The 13558-nt window shown below is 41.7% G+C and overlaps 1 protein-coding gene across 5 annotated transcripts in view; it reads right to left on the bottom strand.

Moving 5' to 3' along the window:
* Positions 1-322: 322 nt before the first annotated feature.
* LRRC8D (leucine rich repeat containing 8 VRAC subunit D) overlaps positions 323-13558 on the bottom strand; it is a 123860-nt gene continuing 110624 nt past the window's right edge. For all 5 annotated transcript variants that reach the window (XM_086717484.1, XM_086717488.1, XM_086717486.1 and 2 more), the window contains one exon: positions 323-3268. In XM_086717484.1, the coding sequence (XP_086573610.1) occupies positions 690-3266 (2577 nt within the window). In that variant the 5' untranslated portion in view covers positions 3267-3268 and the 3' untranslated portion in view covers positions 323-689. The remainder of the gene's footprint in view (positions 3269-13558) is intronic.

The following is a 13558-nucleotide window of genomic DNA, read 5'->3' as shown; positions in this document are numbered from 1 at the left end:
GATGTTATTTACTTTTCCTTGTTTTTTTTTTTTTTTAAATAATCCCCCCCCGCCCCACAAACTGAAAGTCTACACACCTTTATCGTGTTCCAGGCCTCCAAGAGTATAAAATCTATAAAATGGGATTCTCAGAAGCAGTAGCCCTAGCCCAGTATTATAAGAAGTGCTTATCTGAGGCACTTTAAATTAAAACAGGAAGGAAATCAATATTTCAGCAAATCTACATTTACAAGTTGGGACCCGATGTGTCTTTAAGTGGTCTGAGTTAAAGCAATATTGCACCGGTCAAGCAAAGTAAATCAAGACACCTCCCAAAAGGTGGTAGAGTAAGAAAAATGCCAATTTAATCATTTACTTTAGCAGGCAAGCAATTTGTAAACATTCAGTAGCGGCAGCATCCAAGTTACAAACAATTTAAAAAGAAACCAAGATTAGTGATTATAATCGTTCCTTCCCTTTCCCCAAAAGAAAAAAAGAAAAGAGAAAAGATCTGGAAAAGAATGCCTGAAAACACTACAAACATGGAACATTCAGTTATGTCTTCTATCAGCCTTCTATGCGTCCTCTCTGTGTTTTATTTTTAAAGATGTATCTACTCCTAAAATGCATTATCTTGCAATAACTTGTACGTGAGTGTTTGCAATCTAGGAAGTGGTTCCTGCACACGGATGTGCACGTATCACCTCAGTTCAGATCCCATTCGCGAAGGGAATATTTATGTCTTGATTCAATGCTTCTTTGACTTCGAGTGGCAGGGTGTCAAAAAGATGGTCTTCCACAACAAGCCCGCTTTTCTTGAGCAGGCGACACTGGCCCAGCTGGGCTGGCAGGCGGTCCAAGCAGTTGCCCTTCAGCTCCAGCTGAGTGAGCTGGGAGAGCTGACCAATCTTCTCGGGGAGGAAGGTGATGCAGTTTTGCCCCAGATTCAAAGTCCTCAACTTCACGCATTTGAACAACTGTTTTGGCAGAATGTCCACTTTGTTCCCGGTGATATGCAAATGCTGCAGGTTCTGAAGCAATCCTATTTCTATGGGAATCGCCGAAATGTTGTTGTAGCTCACGTCTAAGCATCTGAGTTTCTGTAAACTGAACACTGCCACCGGTAAGGATTCGAGCTTGTTGTTAGAGAAATAAAGTGACTCCAAGTTTTTGACGTGGGTGATGGAGGGAGGAATGGTGGCAATCTTATTATGCCATAATTTTAAACACGTCAGTCGTTTTAAATGCTGGAAACTGATGATCTCCTCAATTGTGCGTATGTTATTCGATTTTAAATCCAGTTCCTGCAAATTTGAGAGGCTGAAAATAGCATGGGGAATTCTCTCCAGCTCACAGTTCTGAAGTTCGAGCTCGGCGACATTCATCATTTTCTTAAGGCTGTTCAGTACCAAGAGTTTAGTGCCGTCATTGTGAATGACTAACTTTGTAAGATGCGGAGCCACATCTGTAATGTTGGAGGGAACTTTGGTCAAGTTACTCTTCACGTGGAGAATCTTAAGGTGCCGCAACTCTCGGAGAGATTCAAGTCCGATCATCTTATTGTTTTCAGAGTTCAAATTGCCTATCAAGTACAACTCTCGAAGGTTTTTGAGCAAATATACCCAGGCAGGAATTTCTGCCACATCGGTGAACTTCACGTGAAGGCATCTCAAGTGATCTCGGAGAAAGCTAAAAGCAGTCTGTTCCACTTTTGCAGGGCAGTGGCAGAGGTGAAGCTCTTGGAGGTTAGTCATCTGAGAAATCTTAGCGGGAATTTTAGCTTCCGGAATCAGTTCAAGTTTGAGCACATCCAGGTCTGTGAGGTCAAAGACAGCATCGGGCACGCCTGACAGCATAAACAGATGCAGCTCCTGCTTGTCCTGGGCGTTGCGGGACACGTGCTGCCTGAGTTTTTCAAACGTCCACTCGTGGTTCAAACTGATTTCCCTAAGTTTATTTTCACTGACTTCCGACAAGAACACACCAAAGCGCTTCGAATAGAGCTGGTCATATTGGTCTACCATGTGTAGAAGGAACGCAAAATCATTCTTGACATCTGGAATGTCACTGAAGCTGCTCTCTTCTCTGACTTTTTCAAAAGAATATTCCTTTAAAGGTATCCTGAATAACCAGAAGAGAGTGTAGAGGCAGATAAAACCATAAACACAAATAATGGAAATGTAACTGATGAGAAGCTTTTTCAGCATGTAAGCCATATTGTGGGTGCACTCAAATACCTCGTAACCAGTCAGGTGCTCCACTTTGGGCTTGCAGACGTGTTCAAAGCTGATTGCGTTGACAAAGTTTGCGGTATAGCAGAGGATAAAAATGAATTTGGCTGTTTTGATAAATGTTTGGACCACGTAGAGCTTATAGATCAAGTCACTGTCTTCCACATGAGCACGGAACTTCCTTACTTTCTCAAACAGGGCTTTGGCCTGCTCCCCATCTTTTTTATCAAGGATGGTCATGCTGGGGACTTCGATCACAGGCTTCTCGGCTGAAAATTTGAAGCCTGTTTTGTTGATCATCGGGGTACTGGCACTGGGGCTCCCTTCATCACTGCTGGTAGACACATGCTTTGGTAGAGTCTGGGCACCTGTTATTCTCTGCTTGTTTTCCTCTGAGTCTTCGCACGCTGTCTCAGACAACGCTTTAGTAGTCCACGGAGACTCAAAGCACTTTCCTAATATTGAAACAAAATGTTCTACTTTTGAGCATGTTTTTGGATATTTGAACCAAAAGTTGCTACTGACCATGAGAATAATAGTATGTATAAGAGCAAGGTATGGAAAGTACTTAGAATACCACGGAAGGGCCAGATGGTAACACATCTGATTAATAAATACGTATTGCTGAAAATCCAAGTTTGTTTTTCGGCCTGTTGGATCCTTCTTCTCTTTCTTTGTCTCCTGATTTGAAACTGTCGAATCTGTGTGAGGGTATGTGGCTCTGAGAGGTATGTCAGGTGTCACAGCAGATGTGCCAAAGGAAATGTCACTTGTCGTCCGCCCATCTTGGTCTTGGTCAGTGGCTGCTTCCATCTTGGGGATATTGGTGGTAACGTCGGCATTTCCCGGTGGGGTGTGTGCCTTTGAATTTACAGGAGATGGCAATACCGGCAAGCAGACCACCTGATCTTTGGTAAGTTGCATGGTTCCCGCAAAGATGGCTACCATCAACATAACGACAGCCAGGTAATCCATAAACACGTCCCACCATGGTTTCAGGATTCGGTAAGTTGGTTGAATGTCATTAAGTGAAGCAACTTCCGCAAGGGTAAACATTCCTAGAAAACAAGGAAACAAAAGACTTTATTACAAAGATACAAGTGAAAACATTAAGTAGAAAACAAAACAAGACAAAACCCAACACTTTACTTGCACCAAAGTAAAGTTTTCTCATCCACATCCTAGCTTTTTATCCAAGATAGGTATAGTAGTAAATAAACTAAAAGGAATGAACACATATGAGAAAAATCGCGGTCTGTTGTAGCTTTTCTCTCCTAGCCCAAGAGAAGAGAAAAAAATGGGAGAGGAATAATAAGAATGCCTACTAGGTAAGAAATTACAACACTTTGCTGAAGGTCTACAAGGGTTAGAGTAGAAATGGAGGCAGGGGCGGGGGCAGTTTGAGAACTATTTTAGGGACAGAACTGAAACGTCTTGTAACTTCCTGGACCATGAAGAAGGATATGAGAACAAGATGGTATTTGCTGTGGACTGGACTGATTTAAGGTTAAGACTGGAGTTTTAGGGAGAGGAGTGAGATGACTTCTATTTTGTTCAAGCCAAAATGGAATGGTCCATGTACACTATTAAATTCTAGATAGCCTGTGTACCAGACTCAGGCTTACTGTTTATGAATGGTGAATGGTGTGCTTCTCCAAGCCTGGGGATGTTTACTTCTAAGGGTTATTCAGAAAGCTTAGATTAAGTAAGGACTATAAAGCTCTTATCACTCTGGTGGAAATGTGCCACAGACAGTTGAAATTAAGGGTCCAGAGTTTAAGAGGAGTCTTACTATACATACTTGGGATTTATCAATATATGTAAACTGAAACTATGGCCCTGGATACAGCACCTGTGGAAAGCATGTGGAAGGAGAAGAGGGTCAAAGACACAGGTGGGATGATCAGTGACATGACACCAAATAGGTCAGGCCCTGTAAGACCTTTGATCTCTACCAATGTGGGTGAGCCCAGAAGCAATGAAGGGAATTCCAGCACCAGGACACCTGAAAATGTGGTCACCATTCACTGACAGCTGGCAGCTTTACAGTCTTGAAACTATACAAAGAGTCAAAGTACCAAGGACAATCATCCTAGAAATAACCAAGAAAAACACAATGTTTATAGGGCAAGTAGTGGGAATGGGTTTCTGTAATCATATATGTGAAACAGGTGTTTATCTTCTTGAATTTGAAGTTTCAACTTCTTTATTTTATTTCTTATTATTTTAGAGAGAGGGAGGGAGGGGCAAAGACAGAGGGAGAGAGAGAATCTTAAAAGCAGGCTCCACGCTCAGTTCAGAGCTCAACTTGGAGCTTGAGCTCATGACCCTGAGCTGATGACCTGAGCCGAAATCAAGAGTCAGACGCTTAATCGACTGAGCCACCCAGGCACCGCTGGAAGTTGAAACTTCTTGAAAAGGAACTTTACTATATTCTACTTTCTCGAGATATTCTCAGGTTCCAACGTTCATATATAAAATGACTTATTTCTTTGAAAAGCTAGTAAAAAACAAAAAGATAAAAGGCCAGGTGAATATCTAAAGTTCTGGGAATACATTATACATTATTTTTTTAAATAAAGGAAGAAAAATTTTTATCTTACAAAAGTTGCCTGGTATGCTGTGTTGAAAAGGATTCTGAGGCTGACTCTGACTGTGGCAGGAAATACTGTTATATGACAGGTTACTAGTGTCTCCCTTGGATGATATCAGTACTTTGATTCTGCTTGTTCTCTCTGTTGTAGAGTAAATCTCTGAGAGTTGGGATGGACCATACCTTATTTTTTCTCTCCACATATCTGGTACTGTACAGAGGAGTCACATAATTTTTCTCAATAAAATACAATGAATATCTATTCAATTGTAACAGCAATTCTCATATTTGGAGTTGTTGTGGTTTTTTGGTTTGTTTTTAAATTATTTTTTAACATTTATTTTTGAGAGACAGAGCATGAGTGGGACAGGAGCAGAGAGTGAGGGAGACACCGAATTGGAAGCAGGTTCCAGGCTCTGAGCTGTCAGCACAAAGCCTGATGTGGGGCTTGATCCCACGAACTGCGAGATCGTGACCTGAGCCGAAGTCAGATGCTTAACCAACTGAGCCACTCAGGTGCCCCTTGTTTGTTTAAAAGTACGTGCACACAAGCATGAATGGGGCAGGGGGAAGGGGGGGAGAGAGAGAGAGAGAGAGAGAGACAGACAGAGAGACAGAGAGAGAGACAAAGAGAGAGAGAGAGAGAGAGAGAGAGAGAGAGAGAGAAAATCTCTTAATAAGGCTCCAAGCTCAGTGCAGAACCTGATTCGGAGCTCGATTCCACGACACTGGGACCACAACCTGAACAGTAATTGACAGTTGGATGCTCAACTCACTGAGCCACCCAGACACCCCTGCAGTTTTGTTTTGTTTTTTTAAAGTGAAGTGTCTTTTATTTAATCAGGTAAACATAAGCCCAAGAACTCCAAATACAACCAGACTATTTACTTTTATTTTGTGAAAATTGGTAGAAATCACATTTCTAGATTTCAAGGGCTTAAGTATGAAATGTCTGGCACCCAGTCTTTATTAAAAAAATGATCAAGTAAGTGGGAGACAACATCCCCACTGGAATCCTTTTATTCTGAGCTCTTGTATCTTGTGTATGTCTACGGTTTTGTGAGTGGCTGGGAATTTAAGCAAAAAGCAAGATTATTGCAATGCACAGTGGGCCACGCTAAATGAGAAACTGTTCACCCACGTGTCACATTGAGCTCTCTGGTCCCTGTAGAGGATGCACAAAACACAGCACCGAGCCACAGGCTACGGAGCAGCTCTTACTTCACATACAGAGGCTGCAGAACACAGCTCACAAAATTTCTTCCTGGCAAAGAACATCATATGGTCACACCCAGGGACGATGGTTTTAAAGGGCCATCAGTATAACTAATAGAAAAAAATATATATAATTTTTGCACAAAACACTTCTTTCTAGTAAGATTTTTCTTTACTCTTCAAATAGCTGTATTGGGCTCTAAAAGAGTCAGGATGTTTGGGTTGGAGAACGGAGGGGAGAAGGGAATTTTGAAAGTCACCCTGCTGAGACTACTGGTTACTTCTCTGCCTCCAGTCTTTTTATTTATTTATTTATTTATTTATTTATTTATTTATTTATTTTTAATTTTTTTTTTTCAACGTTTTTTATTTATTTTTGGGACAGAGCGAGACAGAGCATGAACGGGGGAGGGGCAGAGAGAGAGGGAGACACAGAATTGGAAACAGGCTCCAGGCTCTGGGCCATCAGCCCAGAGCCCGACGCGGGGCTCGAACCCACAGACCGTGAGATCGTGACCTGGCTGAAGTCCGACGCTTAACCGACTGCGCCACCCAGGCGCCCCTCTGCCTCCAGTCTTTTATCTACTTATTATTTAATTATTGTTACAGAAGTAGAGTTGACACTAAATGCTCTATTAGTTTCAGGCGTATAAGATAGGGAGTCAACAATTACATACATTACGAAATGTTCACCATGGTTAAGTGTAGTTACTATCTGTCACCAGACAATGCTATTACAATATTATTGTGGGTTTTTTTTTAATGTTTATTTATTTTGAGAAAGAGAGAGAGAGCGTGAGCAGGGGAGGGGCGGAGAGAGATGGAGAGGAAGAGCATCCCAAACAGACTCTGTGCCATCAGCATGGAGCCCAACGTGGGGCTCGATCCCATGAAACATGAGATCATGACCTGAGCCCAAATCAAGAGTTGGACACTTAACCGACTGAGCCACCCAGGTGCCCCAGCTATTACAATATTATTGACTATATTTCCTACATTGTATTTTTCATCCCTGTGACTTATTTTATAAGTTGAAGTTATACTCCCTAATCTCCTTCACCTATTTCAGTCATCCCTGCCCAGCCACTCCCCTCTGGCAATCATCTATTTGTTCTTGCATTTCTGAGTCTATTTTTCTGTTTTTCATTTTGTTTTTTAGTTTCCACATATAAATGAAATCATACGATGTTTGTCTTTTTCTATCTGTCTCCATTATTTTTTTTTTTAATTTGAGAGAGACAGAGAGACAGAGAGAGAGAGGGAGAGAGCAGGGGACAGGGCCAAAGGGAGAGGGAGACAGGGAATCCAAAGCAGGACCCATGTTCAGAGTAGAGTCTGACATGGCATAATCCTACGACCCCAGGATCATGATCTGGGCTGAGTGAGCCACCCAGGTGCCCCTGTGTGCCTCCATTCTTGACTTCCTTCAATCCACCTCCCACCTGCTGCTCGCCCTTCAGTTAAAACTCCTCTTCTCCCAACATTCTCTATGCCCTAGGTTGGTAACGTCTTCCAGTTTCTCCAAACAGCCGTTCTTCCCTGTATGTAGGTCCTCCCACGCATTATTTCCTCTACTTCCTTCCCACTTCCCTTCATGAGGCTATCAGGTTTCTGTTACCTTTTCTAGGAAGCCCTCCCTGACCTCTAGTCTTCTCTGATGTGTCCCACAGGACTCTGTACCTCTACCCATAATAGCCCTTATCACACTGTGGTGGGCTGACCGATTACTTGTTTGATCTCATACTAGATTTAAAATTCAGCGGGGCCAGTGACCATGTCCAGCCTCCTTATTCCCATACAGCCAATTCCTGCCACCTAGAAGGTGCTTAATCAAGGAAAGACTGTATGGCTCTTGATGGTCATCTTCAGCATCCTCCTCCTCCTCCTCCTCAAAATTCCTCAAGGACATTTATTAACTATCTACACATGGTATTGGCAGAAGAGCATTTTATTAAACTTAACTGCCACATTGCAACTTAGGCCTACAAGAATAAAAACTACAAGTCAGGCTTCCACATAAAAATAAATAGCTAAAAACACAAAGTAAAGAAACTATGGGATCCTTGTAACCAGTGATATTCTGTAGCTGTTAAAGCTTCATCCGTGGTTTTAAAGCACCTGGGGCTCAGACTCAGGACAGGAGTCCCGAGAGAGAAGAGGAAGAAAAAGCTAAAAGGAGAAGACAGAGCATTAGAGTACTATAACTTCACAATGACCCTAAATGGTCACTAGCTCAGCCCCCACATCACCCCAGGGTGATGACATCGGAACAACTGAGATCGGGCATGCAAGGGTGGGCTCTCCTCCTTCAGCATGCTGTCTTCTCTGCCATTACCCACCAAGGGTTCTGGGGCTCTGCCATTTCCTCCAGCCCACCTCCCTTTTTCCTGTCTGTTGAACTCCTATTCTTCAAGTTCCAACTCAAATTTTCCCCAAACTCCTGTCACATGGTCTAATAATAATGTTTCTAATGTTTGTCTCTTCATCCAGATGTTGAGCTCCTTATGGGTACAGACTGTGCCTTATTATTCACCCTTGATCCACTGTGACCTGTTCTCTCCCCTCTAAAGAACAGAGAAAGCATTTGGTGATGACAATGATGAGGATGAGAGTAATAATGGCAGCTGTCATGTTGCCATCTTCCTTCCACACACCAAACACTGTACTGGGGGCTGTGTATCTGGTATAATTCCCTGCTTTTGTGCAGGATGCATTCCTGAAAATGAATGTATGAAAGTTTAGAGTTTCAAGTTCTGGAGGATGAGGGAACAGTTCTACTTCCAAAATGCTACCCAGTATCATAAAATCCACCAGAATTTCTAAAATTAAACAGACAGATAATACCAAATGCTGGTGAGGATGTGGAACACTCAGAACCCTTCAACACTGCTGTCAGGGGTGTAAATGGGCATAACCACACCGGGAAACTTTTGAGTGAATATCTACAAAAATGGGATATATGCATACTCTACGACCCAGCAATTCCACTGTGAATTACATACCTATGAGAAACACAGATCTTCATCATAAGGCATGTACAAGGCCATTCCCAGCGGCACTCTCTGCAATAGCCCTAAAGTGGACGCCAGCTAAACGTCCACCACCGGTAGAACGAAAAAGTGAAATGTGGTAGAGTCACAAAGTGAAGTATCAGGCATCAATGCGAATGAATGGTCTGGTTACATGGGTCTGGCCAGTTTATATAAAATGCGATCTGTACACTTAGGCCATATGCCTTTTCAGGTATATATGTTTTAACGTCAATAAAAAGTTTCAAGAAGAAATAGGAAAAGAAGCTGCAGCACAAACCCCTGCCCCACGGATGTGCAGTGACAGCGGACGGAGGCTTCGCCTTATTCCCACCCCAAGGCACACACCTGCTGGCTGGCGTCACAGGCCAGGGAAGCCTGTAACCTTCTGGCAGCCTCCCCTCACTGACTATCCTGCCTGGCCTGGGAGAAGTACTCCTCTCCCTGGAGTACAAAAGACCGAATCTGCTACGGAAAAGAGGGTGCGCAAAATGCGCGAAATGTGCGAAAGCTGGGGTTGGGAACAGTCGAACGTGCACAGATGGAACACGAGTGGAACACTGCCTGAATTCCATCTAACCTTCACAACGTTACTCTCATCTGCTCAAGTGTTGTTATTTTCCCCGACAGACAGAGGAATAGGCTTGCAGGAGTGACGCTGTGGAAGTCAAATAATTAGCGGTGGAGTCTGGATTGAAAAATCTCATCTAGGGCCAAACCGCATGTTCCTTCTAGCAGACTATCCTGCCTCTCTTCCTTACTTCACGTGTTTGCAGTTTGCAAACTACTTCTCTATAAAGTTCCTTGGCTGATTTTCACAGTAACTCCCAGTGAATTAGGCAATGCTATTGCCCAACAGTATGTGGAAACCTGAGGCACAAAAAGCTTAAATGACCTCCCTGGGCTGATTAAGTGACAGAGCTAACAGAATCTTTCATCTCCAAATCTCATTCTCCATCACCCAGTCCTCCAATGGCTGTGCTATTGGCTAACGGCTGGCTGCTGAAGGAGGGAGCCAACCACTGTCTTTGGCTTTGAGGAGACAGAGGAATGAAATTATGTAATCATAACCTTCCTTAAGGTAACCTTTCATGACATTCACTCAGAATTCAAGAAAACCATGAGCCAGGCACAGCGAAGGGGAATACAGAGATAACGTATGTAACTCAGTCTGTGCCCCCAAGGAGTTCCCAGTCAAATGGGGATGAGAAGCATTAAGTGTGCTATTACAACACTGTAAGAAAACTGCTCTGACTGGGTTAATACAAAATACAGGAGGAACAGCACAGGACAAACCCATGTCTGCATCTGATAACTGGGATAACTGGGAGGGCTCCACAGAGAGGTGGTTTCTAACTTGAGATCAGAAGGAGGGAGACCATCATGTGGTGGTGGGGAGGGGAGGAAATATAATTTTGACAGAAGAAACAGTGCAAAGGTGTGGAGATATTGGGAATTATCTGTTACAGAAACTACAAAGTAACTACAAATAATTCTAATGTTATCCCATTATTAGTCTAGTATGCTCCTGTACAGATATCACATTTTACGGGTAAGTCACGAGACAGAAACAAACCAAGGCATGGATGGTTTAAATGCAGTCTTAAGGAAGTGCCTGGACCATAGGGCAGGAAACCAGTACTTTCCTGCAATGTCAGCCTCTTGATAGCTCTTATCTCAAGCACAGGGCTTCAATAAATGCATCTGTTATCCTATTTTACCCATCAAAAACTTAGTAAAAACTTCCTACCTCCCAGGGAGTGTTTCAACCATTAACTGCCCCAGAATGCAGTTAGCACTTTGAAAACAGAAGTTGCTTTTCATATACACGAGTGCACACAAAGTATATGAAATACATACTCATATAATACAGCGTATTAAGTACATGATGATCTTCAAGGACTTTCTCATGTGAAAGTCAAGTCAATGAGAGAGAAGATCGGTACATAACTTCTGTATCTTTGATCTCTTTAGTGAATCAAGACTCAAAATGGATATACAAAGGGGTGTCTGGGTGGCCCAGTCACTTAAGCATCTGACTCTTGATTTTGGCTCAGGTCATGGTCTCAAGGTTCACGAGACTGAGCCCCGCATTGCGCTCTGTGCTGACAGAGCCCACCTGGGATTCTCTCTCATCCTCTCTGCCCCTCCTCACCTCGTGTGCACTCTCTATCTCTCAAAATAAATAAATAAATTTTAAAATAAAGAATGGGTATACATGGTTATCAGCAGATATTTTTTTAACCCAAGGAAGGCACATTTAGTAAGTAAGTACATTCTTTGGGCTCTCCTTTATAATATGTCTTGTAAAGGACTTAAAGAATTACATTACGAGGATGAGGATTGCACATTCCAAGGCTTCTCTGTTTATGGTACATGTGAAAATCAGCTTAACATTCCTGTAAGCACACATTTCTCATGGAAATTGAGAAAGCTCTTGTACTAGAAGTGAAAGAGGGAAGTTAATGGACTTTGGCTGAACAAAGACGAATCAGAAAAGATTCAGTCTAAATTCTTTTCCGATACACGATTCTATTTTCTTACCTGAAAGTATGACCAATAATAATGGAATAAACCAATGACCAATAGCCAGGTTCAAAAATTAGAAGCTATGATGATTGGACAACCCTGTGAATATACTAACACTGAACTGTATACTTAACTGGGTGAATGGTATGGTGTATGAATTATATCTCAGTAGAGCTGTTAAAACTGAGAAGCCAGACCTCAATCTTTGTTTATTTTACTGCCTCAACTGCCTTTCAACAGAGACAGGATAGTGAAAGTAGACAGGGTTGTAGCCTCACTGTAGGTATTCAAGCTAGGCTGCATTCTAGGTTCAAATATGTTCTAAAATGATTGCTATTCCATTTGATTACATTGAACTGGTTCTGGAGAAAAATCTTTAGGACTTTCCTTATCCTCACTGAGCATCCACACCTCATCTATTAAATATTGGCAACAATACCTATCTCTTAGGGGCATGTATTGGAAACAACTCAGTTTTTAGGGTCTGACACAAAGGAAACCCCAAAGATGTCTGCTGAATCTGAGTGCAGAAAAAGGATCACACAGGGGAAAAGCAAGTCCATTTTACTTAGTCTTTAAGTGAAGATGATCAGGTAAATTTCTTGAATTTTGAATAAGCATATAGCACTATGTACAAAGAAATAATCCTGAAATAAATGACAATACAACTTTGTACTCAATTTCACTTCTTTCAAAAACATTTCAATTAAAATTACTTATTTTTTCTTAAGATTTTATTTCTAAGTAATCCCTACACCCAATGTGGGGCTCAAACTTACAGCCCTGAGATCAAGAGTCACATGCTTCACCGACCGTGCCAGTCAGGTGCCCTACAATGGAAATTACTTGTATTAGGCAGTGGCAAATTATACCAGAAAGAGCGTAACTTTGATGCCAAAGACAGCGGGATTCAAATGTTGCTTTTTGTTCATGTTTATTACCAGTATAAACATGGGTAACTTAGGGTCTATTGGAAAACTTACATTAATGGGATTATTATTAACATACAGCAAAATCCCAGCATCAAAACAGAAAAAAAAAGGTCACCTAATTTAAAACTTTAAAAATTAATCCCATTTGCACCAGGAGGAGGCCTTCAACACCCCTATTTAAAAGGAATACAAATGGTTCTCAAATGTTATTTAATGTAGAGTGTAGAATAGGAAGAAGCATAAAAGCTTAATTAATTAACCTAATATATATATTTTTCACAGAGGAAGGAGTTTCCTGTCCAATCAGGTACTAATTTTCATTTTCTTTCTACTGTGTTCTATGAAAACCCAGTCAGTTTTCTTGGCCAAACTGGGCAAATGGGAGAACACTCAGACTGTTGAGGATCAAATTCTCAAATCCTTCAGTGAAATAACTCAAAGCAGAACAAATTAAAGTTCATAAAGAGGTAATAAACTATCATCACTACAAGTAACCCTTCCTCAATATCCAGTGTGCATGTAAACACAGAAGTGTATGTATACACGCATGCACATGCATGCCACACCCAATTCAGACATCAAAATTCATATGATCAAAGAAAATAAATGGTTCAGATGCACAACAAGAGAGTAAGAATGATTTAGTTTTTTCAGAGGTCTGTACCCCTGGTATTATGTAAGTATTAACTGTTACAGATGTTACATGGTATTAACAAATATTAAGGGTTTGGTATTATAATTATGCAAGACACTCTATAGCTGATGTAATTCCATATACAAATATGACTTACTTAATGTTACTTCCTCTTAAAAGATTATGATAAGAAGTTTTCTTTTAAAAATAGTTTTCTTTTGGGGTGCCTGGCTGGTTCAGTTGGTAGAGCATGGGATCCTTGATTTTGGGGGTTGTGAATTCGAGCCCCATGTCGGCTGTAGCAATTACTTAAAAATAAAATCTTTAGGGGCACCTGGGTGGCTTAGTGGGTTGAGCGCGCCTGACTCTTGATTTTGGCTCAGGATCAAGCCCCATGTTGGGCTGAGCATGGAGCC

The sequence above is a fragment of the Puma concolor genome, chromosome C1 (genome assembly GCF_028749965.1).
Source record: "Puma concolor isolate L17-30 chromosome C1, mPumCon1.1.hap2, whole genome shotgun sequence".
NCBI lineage: Eukaryota > Metazoa > Chordata > Mammalia > Carnivora > Felidae > Puma > Puma concolor.
The sequence above is the reverse complement of the archived record's forward strand: the minus strand, read 5'-3'. Positions and strand labels throughout refer to the sequence as shown.